The 20,479-nt window shown below is 41.7% G+C and overlaps 6 protein-coding genes across 7 annotated transcripts; 1 reads left to right on the top strand and 5 right to left on the bottom strand.

The window, feature by feature from the left end:
• Positions 1-78: 78 nt before the first annotated feature.
• LOC134024588 (gap junction Cx32.2 protein-like) lies at positions 79-1,886 on the bottom strand. Its single transcript, XM_062467113.1, has 2 exons — positions 1,752-1,886; positions 79-1,184 (listed from the first exon to the last, which is right to left on the bottom strand). Exon 2 carries the CDS (start codon positions 1,169-1,171, stop codon positions 341-343), a length of 831 nt encoding a protein of 276 aa, XP_062323097.1. The 5' UTR covers positions 1,172-1,184; positions 1,752-1,886; the 3' UTR covers positions 79-340.
• Positions 1,887-2,829: 943 nt separating this feature from the next.
• On the top strand, positions 2,830-4,766 carry LOC134024585 (gap junction Cx32.2 protein-like). Of its 2 annotated transcripts, none has more exons than XM_062467108.1 (3): positions 2,830-3,017; positions 3,470-3,614; positions 3,915-4,766. In XM_062467108.1, exons 2-3 carry the CDS (start codon positions 3,486-3,488, stop codon positions 4,554-4,556), a joined length of 771 nt encoding a protein of 256 aa, XP_062323092.1. In that variant the 5' UTR covers positions 2,830-3,017; positions 3,470-3,485; the 3' UTR covers positions 4,557-4,766. The 2 variants fall into 2 exon arrangements, with proteins under 2 accessions (XP_062323092.1, XP_062323093.1); XM_062467109.1 differs by having other exon boundaries at positions 2,831-3,017; positions 3,473-3,614.
• Positions 4,767-5,103: 337 nt separating this feature from the next.
• On the bottom strand, positions 5,104-7,539 carry gja12.1 (gap junction protein, alpha 12.1). The gene is made up of 2 exons (XM_062467107.1): positions 7,383-7,539; positions 5,104-6,301 (listed from the first exon to the last, which is right to left on the bottom strand). The coding sequence occupies exon 2, from the start codon at positions 6,294-6,296 to the stop codon at positions 5,523-5,525; it is 774 nt and encodes a 257-aa protein (XP_062323091.1). The 5' UTR covers positions 6,297-6,301; positions 7,383-7,539; the 3' UTR covers positions 5,104-5,522.
• A 786-nt stretch (positions 7,540-8,325) lies between these two features.
• On the bottom strand, positions 8,326-10,816 carry gja13.1 (gap junction protein alpha 13.1). Its single transcript, XM_062467105.1, has 2 exons — positions 10,671-10,816; positions 8,326-9,695 (listed from the first exon to the last, which is right to left on the bottom strand). Exon 2 carries the CDS (start codon positions 9,670-9,672, stop codon positions 8,827-8,829), a length of 846 nt encoding a protein of 281 aa, XP_062323089.1. The 5' UTR covers positions 9,673-9,695; positions 10,671-10,816; the 3' UTR covers positions 8,326-8,826.
• Positions 10,817-12,919: 2,103 nt separating this feature from the next.
• Positions 12,920-15,218, bottom strand: gja11 (gap junction protein, alpha 11). Its single transcript, XM_062467104.1, has 4 exons — positions 15,096-15,218; positions 13,911-14,318; positions 13,594-13,776; positions 12,920-13,446 (listed from the first exon to the last, which is right to left on the bottom strand). Exons 2-4 carry the CDS (start codon positions 14,292-14,294, stop codon positions 13,072-13,074), a joined length of 942 nt encoding a protein of 313 aa, XP_062323088.1. The 5' UTR covers positions 14,295-14,318; positions 15,096-15,218; the 3' UTR covers positions 12,920-13,071.
• A 2,083-nt stretch (positions 15,219-17,301) lies between these two features.
• hsdl1 (hydroxysteroid dehydrogenase like 1) lies at positions 17,302-19,751 on the bottom strand. Its single transcript, XM_062468419.1, has 4 exons — positions 19,294-19,751; positions 18,653-19,098; positions 18,240-18,455; positions 17,302-17,962 (listed from the first exon to the last, which is right to left on the bottom strand). The coding sequence occupies exons 1-4, from the start codon at positions 19,526-19,528 to the stop codon at positions 17,891-17,893; spliced, it is 969 nt and encodes a 322-aa protein (XP_062324403.1). The 5' UTR covers positions 19,529-19,751; the 3' UTR covers positions 17,302-17,890.
• Positions 19,752-20,479: the final 728 nt, after the last annotated feature.

Below are 20,479 nucleotides of genomic sequence, written 5' to 3'. Positions count from 1 at the left end.
ATCGGCCGCTGACGTGTTCAACATTACTTAGTGTATAGCGCCACCTAGGGGACTTCCGGGGAACCAGACTTTAAAACAAACCGGAACTCTTTTATTTTCATTCAAGAAGAAAAACAAAGACGCATTTTTAGTTGAACTTATGTCAATAAAACGATCTAGTGAAATTGGCAACATCCAGAAAGGAATTTGTAAGCAATCAGCCAGAAGAAATCAAAACAAATACACATTTTCTCCACCCATCTTTCACATTTGAACAGATGGGAACCATAGCAACAAAAGTATATAACCTGGACAACATAACACACAATCACCAGCAAAATATTTTTGAGATGCCTGAGTCTCAGGTATCTTTCTCTTTCTGTTCTTCAGGAAAGCTGGCTCCAGGGGTCTGCAGAGGATAACTCTCCGTGTTGGGGCAGATGGGACTGTAGAGGCTGGCTGGGGTCCCTGCAGAGTTCATCAGGTACGCTTCCTTCAAGGCCTTCTTTGTTCGATTCCTTGTGGTGCAAATCAGGTAGAAGACCTCGATGAAGTTCAGTAGCAAGGACAAGCAGGCCACCACCAGCATGAAGATGATGAAGATGGTCTTCTCTGTGGGCCGGGACATGTAGCACTCCACCACACCGCCTGGACAGGGGTCTATAGAACACTTGAAGTAGGGGATCATGATGAAGCCGTAGAGGTAGTACTGGCCCACAATGAAGGCCACCTCCAGGCCAATCTTGAAGAACAGCTGGGCAAAGTAGCTGCGCAGGAGAACACCTCGGATCTTGGTTTTCCCGTTGTCGTCTGTGTACTTGAGCTTCTTCATCCCCGGGCAGACCTTCGGGTTCTGGTTTTGGATTTGTTCCTTTATCTTCTTCTCCTGGTGGATCACGTGGATTGCATGACCCAGGTAGAGCAGGGTCGGTGTGGAGACAAACAGGATCTGGAGGACCCAGAAGCGGATGTGTGAGATGGGGAACTTCCAGTCATAGCAGGCATTCAGGCAGCCAGGTTCGTTCTGGTTGCAGTAAAAGTCAGAGTGTTCATCACCCCAGACACTGTTTGCTGCAACGCCCAGAACCATGATCCGGAAGATGAAGAGGACGGTCATCCAGATCTTGCCGATGGGCGTCGAGTGACTCTGGACCTTGTCAAGCAGAGAGGAGAGGTAGGACCAATCCCCCATGGCTGCAGAGTGTCTGGATGGAGAGGATGTAGAACAGGGTCAAAGTTAGTTTTTTTGGATACCACACATGGGTCTTATATGATTAAATTGTTTTTCAACTTCTAAATTAATTAGAAAAGCAACAAGGGTCTAAATATTATTTTACATCCTTTCAAATACTTTCACGATTCATAAAATATGCTTTGAATGTCTGGTCTAGTTCCATTTAAACAGACAAAACCAATGACTCACATCTTTAAAAGCATCTGATGCAAGTTTAGTCTAAAAACAGAATTCTAAAAACCGAAAGGGATATTTCATTACAGTTTATAGCAGTAAACAGTATGCAGGGGTGAAAGCTGATGGTTTTTAATTGTAAAATAAAAAAGACAGACATTTTGTCTATAATTTTCATTCCAAAAGAAGGAAATATTTCCTTTATAGTTATTATGCCATCTAACAACATACCAAAACGGGTTTTCTGTAAAACAATAAAGAGTTTTGGGATGTTGTTAGATGGCATAATAACTATGAAGGAAAGATTTCCTTCTTTTACATAACATTTTCTGAATTAATTACAGCATCAACCTTGTTAACTCACCTTGTGCCTAGCTTAACTCAGAAAGGCATGTCTTCTCGCAAATGGAGAGGAATGATGTTGATGAAAATCTGATCTGAATTGTAGAACTGCTTTAGAGAGCTGGAAAGGGAAGTTACCACACTTATATATCCAGAGTTTGTCCAACTGACTCAGCGTCTCACTCAGTGTCTCCTTGGCGTGTTTGCGGTCTTGTCTCTTAACCAATCAGACTTGGTTTTAAATTGAATTTGAGAATAAGCAGTTTCATCACACATCCTTTTCCTGCTAAAAGTTTAAGAACTCCCCCTCCCAGCTGGTCTGAACAGGTGTCAGTAGAGTAGAGTATGCTCTCATTATATCAGGGGTACATTTTGTATTGTGAACTCAGTAGGAAGAACATAGAGGCCCAATATGAAGAGCTTTGGGTTGAGGGCCGAGGGTGTTTATAGACAGGACTACCCTATGTGACAAGGATAACACAAAGGCAGACACAGGGGTTGGTAAGCCTGTGGACGTTGATTGAGAGAACGGGGAGAGGCTGGAAAAGGTACGCGCCAAGGGTCTCAGGTCTACCTTCTCTCCCTCGCTGACCACTCTCTCCCGGGAGGTGTGGTCCACTCTCCCTTTCTGGCTGGCACTGTCTCCAGGGCTCTTTGGAGCTACCTGGAGATGAGCTGCCACTTGAATGATGGTGGTGAATTATGTCCCAGTAGGTGTAGTTTGAACGAGCTGACCGCAGCTGAATCCCTGTACGGCCACTCCTCAAAATAGGGAATACATTAATTTTCATTATTAATCTGATGCAAGAATCCCTGACCAAGAGTCTGTCTGCGATTTTGGTGGATGGTGGTGATTCATGGGCTGTCTGACATTTTGTACAAGAAGGTTTTGGAGCGTTGTTAACCATAAACTTGTTATGGTGACCATGACATTACCCAACGTGTGATATTTCAACACAATTTTCAGTTAAGGCGTGGGTTTGATCATGGGAGAATGACAGGCTAACCACTGAGTTGCACAGAACAATTCTGCATGGTAAGAGGGGTCAGGTGATCATTGAGGTCTGACTATGTGTGAGACGTGAGGGAGCAGTAACTGGGAGCTGGGGACCTGTTTACTGGAGGCAGAGCCTGACTAGACATCTATAAGAGGAAAGAGCGTCTTGAGGAAATGAGAGTGGAAGAGAGAATCAGAGACAGAGAGGGAACAAGAACGAAAGAGAGAAAGAGAGTGAGAGTGTCAGTGGTCATTTACACACACTGGAATTGAACAGTGTTCACTTCTGAGGTAGGACAGTTGCTCTTTGACAAATGTGATCGCTTTTTGAAAATGCTAACTACACTTGTAATAATACTACATTGGTTGTCAGTTGTAATTGTGGTTTATTTTACTCAGTGTTTTCATTCTGTTTTCAAAGCTGAAGAGACCCTGTTTTAGTATGCAACTTTAATGTTTTTTTATTTTAAATAATCATGTCATATTGCAGAATTTCTATAGGAATAAGTAATATGGCATTGTGTCAATTTATCAAATTACCTATTGAATTTCATCCTATATTACCATGGGAATCATCTAAATGCAAGATTCATCATGTAAATCATAGTGTTAATCACCATATAAATCACACTGATAATCACCATGTAAACCCCATTGTAAATCGTCTTGTAAATCACATTACTAATCACCATGTAAATCACTGTGTTAATCACGGTCCTGTGTTCATGTAAACCTGTGTTCAGCAGCATCCCAGTCATCATGGGGGACTGGTCGTTCCTGGCCTCTCTTCTGGACAAGGTTCAGGCCCACTCCACAGTGGTGGGGAAGGTCTGGCTGACCGTGCTTTTCGTCTTCAGACTCCTCATCCTCTTAGCTGGGATAGATAAGGTCAGTGGGTGACCATCCTCTAAACAGGGAATGTCATAGTTATGTTAAATGTGTGAATGAAATGATGATGATACGGGTCAAAACTGACCTGAGATCTATAAATCCCAGCACACCAGTAACAATCGTATATTTTCTTCTTACATCAATATCCAACTAATTATTACTGTATAACTATATAATTGACCCATTATTATGTTGAGTAAGTTTGACATTACATGAATAAGTGGTTTAGAGAAAGGGGAAAAAAGGCAGTGTGTGGTCGTTTGCATGTGCTAACATATGGATCTTTTCTTTATGAAGGTGTGGGCAGATGAGCAATCCCGCATGGACTGCAACACCTTGTCTCCTGGCTGCAAGAACGCCTGCTACGACCACGCCTTCCCCATCTCCCATATGCGATTCTGGGTCTTCCAGATCATCTTTGTCTCCATCCCCACCCTCGTGTACCTGGGTCACGTTCTGCACATCATCCACAAGGAGAAGAAGCTCAGACGGAAACTCCAAGAGCACAAAAGCTCCTACGGAAAGTTGAAGCTGCCCAAGTACACGGACGAGAACGGCAAGGTGCACATCAGGGGGTCTCTGCTTGTCAGCTACATGGCTAACATCTTCTTCAAGATCTTGTTTGAGGTGGGCTTCATCGTCGGGCAATACTACCTCTATGGCTTCGCCCTGCCCCTGAAGATAGCCTGTAAAGGGTACCCCTGCAAGCAGCATGTGGAGTGCTTCATCTCCAGGCCCACGGAGAAGACCATCTTCATCATCTTCATGCTGGTGATGGCCTGCGTGTCTCTGCTGCTTAACGTGGTGGAGATGCTGCACGTCATTGCTACTAAGCTGAGATGCAAAAAGAAAGAAAGACAATCGCTGACCGGGTCAGAGATGTACGCTCTGAAAAATGGGTTGGAGATCCGACAGTTTGACAAGACAACCCCCTGCTGAAACCCAGGAGGCTGAAGTACAGTGACGCTCAGCTTTTTGACTCTATCTGTGTATGTTTTTACCTTTCACTTGAATGCCCTAGATGTCACTATTGAACAATGTGAAATGAAAGACGTGCTATCCTCTGTGATTGACAATATGTGCCTTATTCTTCTATCAGCATATTTGTTTTATGAAATAAAGTAAACATACTGTCGATTGAATTTAAAAGACTAATATGTATTATTTTTCAAGTAGTCCAGTTATGTTCTCTGTCTTGATTTCAGATGGACAGTACGTGATGTAAAAGAGGAAATAGCTACTGATATCTGCTCGTAGTTGCAGTTACATCTGGTTCAGACTTCCTCTCACTTTAACCCTAGTTCATCACTGAGATATATACACTCTTTATGATGAGTCCAGTCAGTTAAGTGGTATTGGGAGCATGTTCAATATGAAGTGGGGTAATTTCAACATTGTTATATAGTATGTGTTTTAATGCAATGACGAGCAGATACAAATAGGACTTAACATGACAAGCAATAGGTGTACTAGACCTTTTATTACGTAACAAGAGTATACATAGGTTTTAGTAAAACTTTCAAAATATACAAAAAAACACATTGTACATTTAAATACATTTAAAACACATTTGCTTGTTTTTCCAGTATTTTAGGAAGACAGAGGTTTTATTTCGAGCAAATCATTGATAGAACTTGAAGAATTCTGCTGATAAAAGCATTGATTTGGATACTTCCTGAAATCAGGTCATTAATCTGAGCATAACTTAAGTTACAGTTTAATTACTGAGTGTTTAATTCATTTGAACATACATCCAACATCACAGCAAAACACGAAATCCATCCATGCAACTTGATAGATCAGTGATTGGCTTGTAATACCATGAATGTCGTTATTAGGCATGTCAGGGTTGTGGACAGATGAAGAGTTAAGGTGTAGCGATGTTGATGTAGATGGCAGTTAGTTCTAGGCCGTACTGGATGTGTGTAGACTGAGCTTCTCGTTCCTCATCAGAGTTCCACCATTGAAGCGTTGAATGGTGAAGGTGGAGGGCGCGGCCTTACGACGACGTCTCACCCGAGCGCACAACAGGTAGAAGATCTCCACCACGTTCATCAGCAGGGACACACACGCCACCACCAGCATGAAGATGATGAAGATGGTCTTCTCTGTGGGCCGGGACATGTAGCACTCCACAGTGAAGGGGCAGGGTGCCCTGGAACAAGGGATCTTGGCAACCATGATGAAGCCGTAGAGGTAGTACTGGCCAATGATGAAGGCCAGTTCTAGAACGATCCTGAAGAAAATGGTCGTTATGTAACTGGCCAGGAGGTTTCCCTTGATTTTCACATGTCCTCTCTCATCACTGTACTTGGGGGCTTTCACCATCTCATCACCCTCGCTGGCATTGAGACGCTCCCTCAGCTTGTTCTCCTTGTGGATGACGTGGAAAACGTGGCCAAGGTAGACCAGCGTCGGCGTGGAAACGAAGATGATCTGGAGGACCCAGAAGCGGATGTGCGAGATGGGGAAGGCGTGGTCGTAGCACACGTTTTTACAACCGGGCTGCTGAGTGTTGCAGATCATGCTGGACTGCTCGTCGCTCCAGACCTTCTCCGCCCCGGCTCCCAGGACCATGATCCTGAAGATAAAGAGGACACTCAGCCACACCTTGCCGATCACGGTGGAGTGGGTCTGGACCTTGTCCAGGAGAGAGGACAGGAAGCCCCATTCCCCCATTGTGTCTGATGGATAGAAGGAGAAGGAACAGAGAAGGAAAAGTCATTCATATAATTTATATTAGGTGTTGAAAACATGGTGTTTATGTTACACGTTAGTAACACATAAAATACCAATATATGAATGTACTATCAGTGGCACAATATTTGAAATAAAGGAATATATGATTTTAAAGGGGAGGCAAGAAGGATTGTGTAATGTATTTCAATGAAGCACTTGGGGTGTGCTTGATTTACCAAGATTTTTCGGACTCAATGAAACCAACGGTATTATAGAAATCAAGTCTATACTGAGCTAAATTGAAGTAAATAACATGTATTCAATGACTATGTAAAAACGATTTTTACCTTAGACTAATGGGTAAAACAGACCATGTTCTATTTTATGGTTTAGTAAAACATATTTATCTAAGACGAGACTGTAAAAAAAGAGTTGCACAAGTAGAGACAGAATGTCTTGACATCTGTTATCAGATTGGTTTGCTGAGTTTGCATTCAAGTATAAGGAGCAGTGTTTGATAAAGTGTTGTTGTGTTAAAGCAAAAACAGCATTTTAAGCATGTTTTTGCAACAGTTCCCAATTTCAGCCTTGTGTCATAGAAATAGGGTAGAGCCTGATTAAAAACAACAACATGATTTGGACAATCTGAAACATTTCTCAAGTATGATTAATAGAAAGGTTCCATGTTCACATCCTGAGAGGGATCAGAGATCCATGGTACTGACCCCTCCAGTGGCACAGGCTCCACAGCACATTTTATCTGCATAAATGATTGACTGAGGCTAAGTAAGTACTGAATACTGGCCAGCAGAAAAGGCTGACAGAAAAGTAACCAAATCCTGACAAATACAATGTCAAAATGTAGGGTAAGAGTTACTTTTTTATTTTCTTAGGATAATGAAATCAAGTATGGTTTACTTCAGACAGAAAACATTACTTTTTATTATATTTTGTAACATAAAATATTGACTGGTATGTAGTGAAAGTAGATAATTCCCACATTAATTGTTGTACATAATATAGACTAGAGAAGTATCATAATTTTTTACTGCATTGAGAAAAGGGCTTAAACTTTAAAATCCTTACCTCTAGATGATCTGTGGTTCAACACAGCAAACAAGTCAGCCCCTGCACAGCCAAATGAAGTCTGTGCAGTGTGCACCACCTGACTACAGCACCTTGAACTTTAGTTTACTGTTCATGCAGCCTGTCACGTTGTTGTTTGTGACATCTGGAAAGGGTAGAGCTGCTGGGCAGAGTTGGGGTGGCCCTGCCCTAGGATGACTGTATTGGGTTAATAAGTGCCCGAACTATGAGAAACCAATTCCATTTAACCAAAGATAAGTTAAGGATAAGTAAGTTCATCAATAATCATAAATCATTCGTTGCCTACTCACCCCACCACACCCCTGTAAGTCAATGATGACCTGAGAGGGTTATTGATAGGGATACTGTTACATACAGCAAGGGACACAGAACCATCCTTTACAGAGCTACAGTCTTATGATCCAAGCCTTATAATTTGATAGAAAAACATGTACTTTTATGGAGTGAGTCAATTTAATAACATTTAAAGTCTTGAGAATCACCTAGAGTATATTGCTTCCTAAAAAGACCCACCCAAAATCCCCCTTTGGGGCCCCAATAAAACACCCTTTGTCGACACTATCCTGGCCCTTTTTTAATCTCCCGTTATTACATATGGGGTAGGGCCTCTCAAATAACATCTAACCAGACGATCACTGGAACATCTGGTTTAGTTATTGGACAGACTTTTTTCTGACCTATCTTATCATGAGTTGAAATATAAAAATGACATATTAGTATTGTCTTAGGTAAGCCCATTTGTATTGTGAGTGGAGGAATAGGAGGATAACTCCTCATTACCAGGTGTTCATCCTTCAGGGGTAATCACTCCTTGGTCATCACAACCTTGTTGTTACATGATGTTTTGACTTGTGATGTGTTATTTTCACTGGCTGTAAAGAAAAGCCTAACGTATACAAAGAATGTGCAAACTACGTAGACAGCAGTTTTAAGAGCTTTATTCATGTTCTCAGAAGGATACTTTAATACAGCATGAAGCAGTGTGGAATACTGAACTATGACTTAGTTCACCACTTAAGGGGGTTATGTAAATAAATATTGATGTACCTTTATTTTTTATTTCAGTAAGAGAGTGGGACCTGACCAAATTTGTCAAAGTATCCACAGTTGCAGTATAACCAAGTTATGTTAACACTTAAAATGTTTCAGCATTTATTCATTTCATACAAACAAATCAGTGCATGTGTTTCAGATCCACAGTTGAGTGTTTGAGACATAAGAACAACATATGAACACGATCCCCATCACTGTCAAAGTACCAGTGTAAAATGAACAAATATAGTTTTTTTCCCCCGAAAGAAAACAAAAAAAATGTGATTCTGTTCACCATAAAAAATATATAAAATACATTTATAGATATTTATAATTATTCTCTAACCCTTTCACTCTAACCCGTATGCTCTCTCAGCAAACGTTTCTCCTCTTAGGCTCCATCCAGGCTTCCTCCAATGCTTTGGCCACTCTCAATCTCCTGGTTCATCCTGTTCTGCCTCAGCGGTTCTTCCGCATCCAGTCGTCCCCCCCAGCCGGGTGCCACAGACAGGCTTGCCGGGTTCTCCAACGAGTTGATGTGGTGCGTTCCTCTCTTGGATTTACCACATCTCACCCGAGTGCACAGCAGGTAGAAGACCTCAACGACGTTCATCAGCAGGGACACACACGCCACCACCAGCATGAAGATGATGAAGATGGTCTTCTCTGTGGGCCGGGACATGTAGCACTCCACAGTGAAGGGGCAGGGTGCCCTGGAGCAAGGGAACATGGGAACCATGATGAAGCCGTAGAGATAGTACTGGCCAATGATGAAGGCCAGTTCTAGAACGATCCTGAAGAAAATGGTCGTCATGTAACTGGCCAGGAGGTTTCCCTTGATTTTGACATGTCCTTTCTCATCACTGTACTTGGGGGCTTTCCGACGCTCACCAGTCGTGTTGGCATTGAGACGCTCCCTCAGCTTGTTCTCCTTGTGGATGATGTGGAAAACGTGGCCAAGGTAGACCAGCGTCGGCGTGGAAACAAAGATGATCTGGAGGACCCAGAAGCGGATGTGCGAGATGGGGAAGGCGTGGTCGTAGCACACGTTCTCGCAACCGGGCTGCTTGGTGTTGCAGATCATGCTGGACTGCTCGTCGCCCCAGACGCTTTCCGCTCCGGCCCCCAGGACCATGATCCTGAACAGGAAAAGGACACTCAGCCACACCTTGCCGATCACGGTGGAGTGGGTCTGGACCTTGTCCAGGAGAGAGGACAGGAAGCCCCAGTCACCCATCTTTACCGATTCTCAATGTATATCTGGAAAACGTTAGATGAAAATACACACATGTCAGGAAGTAAGATAAGGAGATGGGAGAAACTAGATCTTTGGAGCATCCTGGTCACCTATGGGGGACAGCTTGGGTGTGGTCCCATTGGTTAGATTCTATCTCACCTATGGAATACCTGCATGAGTCTCAATTCACACCAGTGATCCTCACCTGGATCACAAGGTATAAAGCTCATAATAAGTGGTAAAAACTCAATGTGAATATGTCCCTTCAAAACCAGGATCCCAGTGACTGAGCTCAGGGTTGGTGCAGAGCAGGTAGGAAGACTAGTGTCCAACTTATCCATGAGTCAGGAGGAAATACTGTCAATGTGTTCTACCTACCTAATCTTTCCTTAATCATTAATATAGCAGAATAAACACAATAATCTTAATGACTGAGTTAGATTTAGAGAGTACATTTACAACAATTACTGATGGACTGACAAACTAAAATTATGTACCTTGTAAAAAGGTTTTCTAATTGAAAGTCTTACAGTTTGAACATGTAAGTTGACAGGATTGTTGATAGAATGCTATGGCAAACTAACTGATCCCTGGTATGCGTTATAAGAATGCACAGCAAACATGGTGTCAGAAAACAATTAGTTTTAAATGTCAATTTAGTTTCTACTTTCAGTTTCATGTTTTCTAGCTAGAATCACAGTTTAGCTATAATGTTAAACACTAAAATGTTATAAACATGTAGACTTCTGATAGTTATGTTGCAAGGACTTATTAATGAAGACTATTTATATTTTCGTCATAGAAAATATCCCATAATCACATGTGGTTCTAAATATTCAAGAAATTGTCTTTTTGTCAAGCAATGCTATTGCAAGTATAATGCAGTCATTGTTATAGGAAGGTTTAAAATTGAAAGCACACTTGATTACCCACATATTCCCAGATAAATACCATCAGATTATTGGCGATAGAAGTACAAAGTCAATTCTGCCTCTTACCTGGACAGTGAAAGAGAAGACTACTTTGGCTTACACTGATCGCTAACTGCTGCTGAACCTTGAGTTTTTGAGGGCAGGTTGTAAGCATTGCATAACACTGATCTGGGTAACTGTCACGTTGTCACAATCAGCAAACTATCCTAAAACATCTCCATACAACTCCAGCAGGGTAGGTGTATAATGATTAACAGATACACAGAGGACAAAAACAATAGTCATTTTATCTTTGGAATGTTACAACAAATGTGTCTATACATAAGATAAAAGATGTTTCACAATTTTGATAAAGTGGAGTGCCAAGGTTAGTGCACACTCTAAACACAAAAACAACACACCAAATCCAACCTGAAATAATGTGATTAAATGAGAACTTTATGGTTTGTGGCAAAGAATGGTTAAACACATTTGGATCAGTTAAAAATGAACCTCTGATTCTAGTTCAGGTTTCAGACATGACCAGCAAAACAAAGTGGCTTGATGTGACTTGAAATAAATGCCATTGTGTGTTATAGGACTTAGATATTGACCATTTGGATGTACTTTATTGCATAGTTGTAATGTATATTAAACTAGAGAGGGTACAATTTCTGGGGAAATTGTAGGGTGTGCTTGCTTGCGTCGGTTGCACAGGGATCCGTTTTTGAATGACATTTTTACAACTGATATATCTGTATATTTTATATTAAAATGCATACTTATTATTTATAAATATTACATAGATTTAAAAGCATTTTTTTGTGCTGCTCATTTACAACTGAAAATACGAGTGAAGTGTAGAATTAAATATGTCTTCTCATTTCCCCTGCAAGAGGCAGCCTCATAGCTGAATCAAAACGAATAAATTTGGCAGACCGGTGTAAAAATTGACCTAATCTCTATGATTTAAACGTCCTTTTAGGTTTTCCCTTTTCGTGATATTTTCAGGCATTTAGCCTACTCATATTGCATTCATTCATTAATAAAGAACCCCCTTTGAAGATTATTCTACGACGTTACCGGCAGTAGAAGATGGAATCGCGATTCAAACAGTACCATCTGCTAACTGAAAATATGCCCCCAAAAACGTAAATAAGCTTGACATTTATTTAGTGGAAAATCGCTCATTCATAAAAAGCTCACTGGTAGCGATCATTGTCAGTAACAACGCAAAATGCGATATAGCCCTGTGTGGAGAAGCTGCCCCGGTAAATTGTACTACTACGGTACAGTACTAGACTACTGCTGTGTTCGTCTCGGTAGCGATTGCGTTGGTTGAATTGGATTCAACGTTCCGTTGTACGGTTTAGGCTGAAATTAATTATTTTCATGAACAGATTGACAAAGTTTAGGCTGTGGCAATGAAGTTCAGGTTAGTAGTTAGATAGACTTTTGATTTAAGTAAGGGGAGTGCCGAACATGTTCTGTCGCCGTTTGACTTCCTACTGTACAGCTGTGTAGATGTTTTTGTAGTGTCTCGCGTAGGCTACAGCGTTGCAGTGATACACTGGATTGAAACCACAGGTAATGATATTTTCACTCACAAATCGTTTACTTGTAATCTAATGTCATAATAAATCCTACAACGAAAATGTATATGTGAGGAATGTTTATTTTAACGATTGAAAACAGATAACGCTACATCATAGACCACTGTAGTATGTGTTGCCCGGGCAACACAGGCTAATGTCATGATGCTAATACTTCAGTGAAATAGTAGACTACTGTTTCTGAAAGTAGATGTACTTCCTTAATAATATCAGCTTATACTGTACATTACACATCACAATTGTGTGTCATATCACAAAGTAAAATGAGTAAATAGTTATCACCCTGGCCTCTTTGCTTGTGGCGTTTCTGCAGCTGCCTTGCAGTAAAGCTATAGTTAGCCTAGCTATCCCCCAAGTTAACAGATGCGAAACGAATGTTCTGCCAAAGGTAGTCACGCGTGTTTTCGTGACGTTAGTGACGTAGTGACGTTAGTAACGTCAGTGACTGTGGCTAGCAAATTAGCCACCGTTAGCTTCACTTTTCGCCACAAAAACTTAACTTAAGCCCAAACCATGCAACGGAACGTAAATTCCAATACAAGCAACTCAATCGCTACCAAGACGAAACTTTTGACATACGTTGTCTATGTAGGCCAAATATTGACTGAGTTTTAAGGGGGCAAAAAGAAAAAAAAATATATATATATATATATAATAATAATAATATACATGTGAGAGAACAAAGGTTGTGCTCTCGCCGAAGGCTTGAGCACACCCAATTACATGTATTAACTACATTTATTACATGTATATGGTGAGATTGTAGAGATAAACTGCAGTAGGAACATGGACAAACTGCCAGAGAACCCAAGTCAGGCAGCGTACAGAGTGTGTGAAAAACTTGTGTGTATCAAAGCTGATCCCCCCCCCCCATATCAGATATGAACCTCCCCCATGTTGTCCTCAGATGTCACACTCTTAGCCTGACCCCCCCCCCCCACTCCTCCTCCCTCCACTCCTCCTCCCTCCACTCCTCCCGCCCCCTGAAACTTTCTGCTCTGTAGCTCCATCTCCAGGTTGACCCAGTTCTGGATCATCTGGTCCCTGTTCTCATATGCCTTCCTCTCTAGTACTGGCGGGGTCACTGGGGTCACGGTGTAGTCCTGCTTGCAGGCCATACACTCCTTCACAGAGCGGATGCACAGGTAGAGCAGCTCCACCAGGCTGAGAAGCAGGGAGATGCACGCCACCACCAGCATGAACCAGATGAACACGCTCTTCTCCGTAGGTCGAGACAGGAAACAGTCCACCTGTGGAAGCCAGTCCATGTTTGGGTTCAAGCAGCATGGTGATAAAAAAAGTACGTATAACATTCTGTCATTTGACAATAATCAATTGATAAAAAGGTATACACTGATCAATAGATCAATCAAGCCATCAGTTTTTCAGTCACTTACCTGGTGTGGGCAGGGGAAGCGACGACAAACGTAGCGAGCGTCGAGGGTGAAGCCATACAGGAAGTACTGGCCTGTGATGAAGCCTGCCTCCAGCAGGATCTTGGCAAACAGATGGAGAACATAGCTTCTCAGGAGACGACCTCGCAGGTGAATCTTCCCATTATCATTACTGTACTTAGGCATCTGGAGAGGAGAAGAGAAGAGAGGTTAATCTTAAAAGTGAAAATAATCATATAAATTAATTCATAATGAAAACAGAATTTGCCCTGAGAACTTAACCAATGAGAGATGGAAAAGTACATCTACGTGTCCAGCACCTTATAACTCTTCCTGAGGAAGAGGTTGGCATGTTCGTCCTGGCTTTGCTGTTTCATCCTCTCCCTCACTTTCTTTTCAATATGGATCACATGCACAACGTGGCCCAGGTAGATCAGTGTTGGCGTGGAGACGGAGATGATCTGGAGGACCCAGAAGCGAACGTGCGAGATGGGGAAGGCGTGGTCGTAGCACACATTCCCACATCCCGGCTGGTCCGTGTTGCAAATGAAGTCGGACTGCTCGTCGCTCCAGACCTTCTCTGCCCCGGCTCCCAGGACCATGATCCTGAAGATGAACAGGACACTCAGCCACACCTTGCCGACCACGGTGGAGTGGGTCTGGACCTTGTCCAGGAGACGGCCCAACAGATCCCATTCCCCCATGTCCAGCACCAGTTGACCAACTGCCTAAAAGAGGGAAGGAAACAGAACACACCACCAGTGAAAATGACAAACAGACAAGAGGTATGAGAAGACGTGATGGTCATTTCAGAAGCACTCAAAGGCTTAGATCTGGTGTACATTGCAATAGTTTGACAACATATACATGGTTGAAATCCCTTAATACCCTAAATCATACTATAGAGAGATAGTACTTCAAGGCCCATCACTATCAGTGCATTTGGCCCAATGTGAGCACAGCGATAAGTGGCACCAGGAACTGATTTCAGCACATCATAACAGACGTGTCCAATCAGCTGGGAACCAAGGACCTGACCTTGTTCAACCCCTCAACATTCACCGTTTATTTTAAAAAGATTTAAGACAGACTTCCAACTAATGTCTTGCATACATTCAAATTAAGTCAATAGCCTTTCAGCAACAACACCCAAGAACTACACTATTTAGTACCCAATGTATCTACTCTTTATAATGATGTACTATTATAATTCATATTTACTATAGTTTACTCTATTTAGTAGTCAAATCTCAGAATTAGCAGAGAATGATGCAGTTCTAATCCATATACGTACATATAAGCAGTTTTTCCTCATTAAGTAAAATCGTATTGTTAATACATGTAAACTAATCAAAATATCAAACTTTGGCTATATTTCTTTGTTCTATATTGTGTCCGAAAAAGTGTAGCATAAAATGTGGCATAATGCCTTTAAATTGACCTTTAAGAATGAATGCACATTAATGCTGCTATCTGTATATTCTTATTTATGCTTTTCAACTTACCTAAGTTGTAACTCTGAAGCCAGGAGACCCAGATGAGCTCTCAGGTGGGAGGAGGGTGTCAGTGTGATGATGAGACGCTTCCCCTCTCTTCTCACCCTGACCCTCCTCAGGAGGAGTCCACGGCCCAACAGACAACAAAACTACAAATCCCAAACAAAAAACTGCTGACAAACTACCGCATCATAAAAAACGTATTACTCTATTGCCTCTTGGGCCTCCTGCCTCAAGTCTTCCAACAGATTGTAGTGATGTTTGGTAAGCATCAGCAGAGAGAGAGAAGAAAATGTTATCAGTTTGGTATTCTAGTTTCAGACCCAAAAACCTATCCTTTGCTCAAGGTATGATATTGAAGGATAATCCATTAGACAGTGGACACTCTTTACTATCAACAGTAGAGTACTATCTTCTACAGGCTTTTTGAGATAAATAACAGGATACATAACAAACATAGCAATTTTTTCCCAGCTTGTTTTTATATACACTGTCAATTTACTTAAATTAATAACAATGTGAGGGGTCCTTTGCCTTTTTTCAAAACACAGTTAGTTAAAGGGCTGTGATGTCATATCTTGTTAGTGACAGTCTGTCTTTCTCGTAGGTTCTGCTTTGGGTGTCCTTGGGAGGATTACAAATAATGTCTGACCTCAAACAGGAGATATCACTGTTTGTTAAACAAGTTCAACTTGTCAAACATTTACCTGATTTGTTCATTTCTGAGAGGAAAATAACACAGAGACAGCTACAACAGATACTTCACAATAACATTCTGTCACATCGCAGTCAGGTTTCAGGAAATATCACAGTACTGAAACTGCTCTCACCAAAATAATTAGCGACCTCAGACTAAACTCTGATGCAAATAAAGTCTCTATCCTTATCCTGTTAGATCTCAGTGCAGCATTTGATACAATTGATCACGACATCCTAATCAATAGACTGGAAAAGCTTATTGGGTTCACGGATAGTGTATTGAACTGGCTGAAATCATATATCACAGGAAGGAAGTTTTATGTTAGTTTAGGTGACCATAGGTCCAAGAAACATGAGAACTGCTACGGGGTTGCTCAAGGAAGCTGCTTAGGTCCATTACTTTTTTCTCTTTATATGTTACCACTCGGCGACATAATCAGAGAACATAACATAGATTTCCATAGCTATGCGGATGACACACAACTATATATATCCACTGAACCCAACGATGCAACGGCCATCAATTCCATTACCAACTGCCTGTTGGCAATAAACAAATGGATGAATGATAACTTTCTTAAATTAAATGAAGACAAAACCGAAGTCCTACTATGTGGCCCCAAATCCAAAAGAGAGATGCTTATTAAGAATCTTGGAGGCTTAACCCCCTGTTTTAAACCAGAGGTGACGAGTCTCGGTGTAATCCTGGACTCAGATTTGAATTTCAACTCTCACATTAATAAAGTGACCAAAACAGCTTTCTTTCACCTGAGGAATATAGCAAAGGTACGACCATTCATAAACCAAAATGATGCAGAGAAGTTAATTCATGCTTTTATATCCAGCCGGCTGGACTACTGTAACGCACTTTTCACTGGTCTTCCCAAGAAAACCACTGAAAGACTACAGCTCATTAAAAATTCTGCAGCTAGATTATTAACCAAAACTAAAAGGAGAGAACACATTAGTCCTGTCCTAGCTACTTTACACTGGCTCCCTGTTACCTTCAGAATTGACTTTAAGGTCCTTTTCCTCACATACAAAGCTCTACACGGACAAGGACCTAGCTACATTGCTAACTCCTTTATAAACTACACACCAGCTAGAACACTGCGATCATCAAATGCAGGTCTATTAGAGGTCACCAGAAGCAGTCATAAGAAGATTGGTGATTCGGCCTTTGTCAATTACGCCCCAAAACTATGGAACAAGTTACCCATAAATATTAGGGAAGCAAACACTCTAGACATTTTTAAAAGACAGCTTAAAACCTACCTTTTATCTCAAAAGGGTTTTCCTACTTTTTAAAGTTGTTTTCTCTCTTGAACAGAGACCTTATTGGGATTTTTATTTTTGTTTGAATTGTTTATCACTTGTATTATTGTTTTTATTGATTTTATGTAAAGCACCTTGAGCTACAATTCTTGTATGAAATGGGCTATATAAATAAAGTCTTACTTACTTACATCATTTACTTCACCTGTGAGGACACTTATTGTGTACGGTTGCAAATAAACCACAGAGTAAGTCACTTCATTCCATTTACTAGTCAGGTCTATTTATTGCTCTGTAACAGCTTCATTAAGCACAGCATTATGTGTTCATATCATCCAAACATACTGCAAATACTAGGTTAATGACAAGTGATGTCACCAGCATAGTGGTCACACTATCACTCAGCAATAATGCCATCATTCAACACTCAACACACCATCCAACACTTACTCAACCCATCAATCAAGACATCATGCTTATAATAATTCACTTTCAGCAGAAGTTGCAACAACTGTACACCAAGTTAAACTCTTGTAAAACCCAACCATCACAACATCACATACACAATCAGTGCATTTGGACCTTTTAGTGTCACACCATACAGTAGATTGTCTCCCTGGTTAAGTAAAAATCGCAACTCAAGCTACGAATAACATCACACCCATGACTCATTCATTCAGTGTGAGGGCGACATGGCTAAGACTATGTGACGATTCACACTATATCTGTAGTCATGATGTAACAGGTTGTGTGAACTACTGTTCCAGTCCAGCGAGCCCTGCTCAGTCTCTTAATCTCAGTCTCTCAGTATGAGTCTGAGAGGTGTCATCTCAACTTGAGCTAATGATCATACGTGATCCCAGAACCCAAATCCACTCTGGAATGCACTGCACAAGTCCATACTGAAACAGAAGAGGAGAAAAAGAGGGAGAGAGTGTGGTTAGGAGAGGACTATAAAACACAGCGAAGAGAAACAGCACATCTTCCAAAACGACAAGATTACCTTTTAATAAAACATCTTTGTGATAGGATTGGGGCTGTACTGGAGGCTCAGTACAGGCCAGTGAACCCGGCCTACATACACCTCCTCTGTAGAATTATACATCTTATATTCAACCTTTGTTTTCTGAGAATCTGCTCAGTGTAAAATACCTAAACACACGCCTAAACACACAGTACCTGGAGTGTATGAGGCCAGTATCCCGTGGTCCTATGAGAGATGCCCAGGGTGGAGATAGCATGGCGGGCATACACCTCAGGGCGAGGCACCAGCCAGCTCCCTGCTGTGGACCCTGGGCCGCTGGGAGCTACTCTGTAGGGCATCAAGCTCTGGACAAATATACCCTGGAATCTGTACTCATGGTGAAGGGCTCTGGAGAAGCTGTCCTGGTAGGCCTACGAAGAAGGAATAGTGAACAATAGGTGTGTGTGTGTGTGTGTGTTTGGGTGCATCAACATTTTACAAGGAACAGAAGTGTATGTGTTATCATAGTATCCAGATCTGTCTATGCATGACTTTGTGTGTGTGTTTGTGAGAGAGAGATAATGTAGTCTATCAATATGTAGTCTACAGTGTTCAGTGAGATGCTAACCGTAGCGGCGATGAGAGCAACTCTGCCAGCCGAGGGCCTCCAGCAGGCTCCAGATGCGATGTTGACCACGGCTCCCCTCTTCCTCTCCACCATCCCCGGCAGCACCAGCCTAGTCATTAGCGTTGTGGCAGCTATGTTCCGGTTGATGGAATCCCACAGTCTCTCCTCAGACAGCTCCATCAGGCTCCGGGGGAGCCCCTGCAACTCCACCACACAGTTCACCAGGAAGCCTATGTCCTTCCCCTTCAGGGCTTCCCTGACAAGCTTGCTGGCTTCAGGGCCCTTGGAGAAGTCTGCCACCACTAACAGAGCTTCCACTCCGTGGGTCTGTGAGATGGAGAAGACAGTGTCGCTGAGGCTGGCGCTGTCGTGGCTGACAAGGATTATGTTGACACCTTGCCTGGCCAACTCTTCAGCATAGGCTTTGGCTATGGACTCTGAAACACCTGTGATAGGAGTCAGGTTTAGATCAGATTACAATCCAGCAATGATAACTGTTTAATGCTAAACACATAATACTATACTGTAAAGCTGTGAGTGTTTAGGCATTTATTTTATTTTAAGTCAATGTGAGTGAGTTCGTGAACAATTTACATAATTACGTCAATTATATTTTGGTGAATTGGTGTGACTTAACTTACCGGAGATAACAGCCCACTGACCAAATCGATGAGTCAGTCTCTTGTTACAAGGGACCACTCGTGGAAGGAAGTGAATTCTTACTAAGGTGCAGCAGTCCCGAGCCAGGGTGACAGCTTTGCTGACAGTATAAATCGCTCCGACCAAGGCTAGTGTTTCCACGCCGGCATTGCATGAATCGTGCCACGACCGAGCAATTTCTCTGTACAAAAGGCTAAAACTGTCAACTGCAGCCATGGTTATATAGTTGTTGGGTCACCGGTAACGTACCTAGATTAAGCTTGCTAGCCAGTTATACTTGCAAACGTGTCTGTTGTTAGCAATTTAAGCTATCAAGTTTTTAATTTATACTATTCCATCATCATCAATTAAATATTTTCCATAAAATAAGCGTTTTTAAAGTTACTAGCTTTTACTACAGAATCAAATTCACAGGTTTGACCATATCTATGGGGTTGACAGCTCTGTTTGTCAACTTGATATCCCCGGAAAGCTCTTGGCCAATGGCCAGATACTCACGTGATGTCAGACGCTGAAATTTAAAGGCACCATGTCAAAAAAGGGTTTGATCAAAATATTTACCAGTATTTACTCAGTTTCCCTTCTACTGCTGCAATATCAATAAATACATATACTTTTATATTTATAAATTTGATATTTTTTTCAACACACATATGTGGCAGTGGTTTAAAAAGACACACACATCTACCGCTAGACTAACAGGCTCTGCTAACGTGTTGTGAATATCCCACAATGCACTGTTGCTGGCTGAATATGAGTCGTTACCATAGAGACGGAACTGTCAAAGCAGCACAAAGCTACCAGGTCAGTTAGCTAGAGTTAGCTATACCTGTGGAGCCTTACAACTTTAAACACACCATGTTATTGAGTTGACAGATATCTGTGAGTACAGCTTCATAGTTCGTTTTGTAGATAGCCGCAATTGTCCTTGTATTATATCATATTAGCTTGCTAATGCAGAGAGAAGATGCTATACTGTACTGTAGATAGAAGATCGTCTAGTACTAGCTACTAGCTAGTAGTGCTACAGTAGTCTACGTCCCAAATTGTTTGGTCCAGATAAACTGTCTAACTAGTAGTTAGCTAACTGGTTAGCCAGTTACCTACAGTACCTGGCTAATAAGGGAGGAATTGGACCTAGAGAGGTATCTTAGGGCAAACCGTGCG

This window comes from Osmerus eperlanus, chromosome 8, assembly GCF_963692335.1.
Source record: "Osmerus eperlanus chromosome 8, fOsmEpe2.1, whole genome shotgun sequence".
Lineage (NCBI taxonomy): Eukaryota > Metazoa > Chordata > Actinopteri > Osmeriformes > Osmeridae > Osmerus > Osmerus eperlanus.
This window is presented reverse-complemented; position numbering and strand designations above follow the sequence as displayed.

What these genes read in the sequence shown, in the direction of transcription:
- LOC134024588 (XM_062467113.1), bottom strand. Translation starts at nt 1,171, where the DNA reads ATGGGGGATTGGTCCTACCTCTCCTCTCTGCTTGACAAGGTCCAGAGT.
- LOC134024585 (XM_062467108.1), top strand. Translation starts at nt 3,486, where the DNA reads ATGGGGGACTGGTCGTTCCTGGCCTCTCTTCTGGACAAGGTTCAGGCC. An exon ending in TCTTAGCTGGGATAGATAAG is followed by an intron (nt 3,615 to 3,914) that starts GTCAGTGGGTGA and finishes TTCTTTATGAAG; the next exon opens with GTGTGGGCAGATGAGCAATC.
- gja12.1 (XM_062467107.1), bottom strand. Translation starts at nt 6,296, where the DNA reads ATGGGGGAATGGGGCTTCCTGTCCTCTCTCCTGGACAAGGTCCAGACC.
- gja13.1 (XM_062467105.1), bottom strand. Translation starts at nt 9,672, where the DNA reads ATGGGTGACTGGGGCTTCCTGTCCTCTCTCCTGGACAAGGTCCAGACC.
- gja11 (XM_062467104.1), bottom strand. Translation starts at nt 14,294, where the DNA reads ATGGGGGAATGGGATCTGTTGGGCCGTCTCCTGGACAAGGTCCAGACC. An exon ending in TCCTCAGGAAGAGTTATAAG is followed by an intron (nt 13,777 to 13,910) that starts GTGCTGGACACG and finishes TCTCCTCTCCAG; the next exon opens with ATGCCTAAGTACAGTAATGA. An exon ending in GCTTCCCCTGCCCACACCAG is followed by an intron (nt 13,447 to 13,593) that starts GTAAGTGACTGA and finishes TGGCTTCCACAG; the next exon opens with GTGGACTGTTTCCTGTCTCG.
- hsdl1 (XM_062468419.1), bottom strand. Translation starts at nt 19,528, where the DNA reads ATGGCTGCAGTTGACAGTTTTAGCCTTTTGTACAGAGAAATTGCTCGG. An exon ending in TTGCTCTCATCGCCGCTACG is followed by an intron (nt 18,456 to 18,652) that starts GTTAGCATCTCA and finishes CCTTCTTCGTAG; the next exon opens with GCCTACCAGGACAGCTTCTC. An exon ending in ACTGGCCTCATACACTCCAG is followed by an intron (nt 17,963 to 18,239) that starts GTACTGTGTGTT and finishes CTTCTGTTTCAG; the next exon opens with TATGGACTTGTGCAGTGCAT.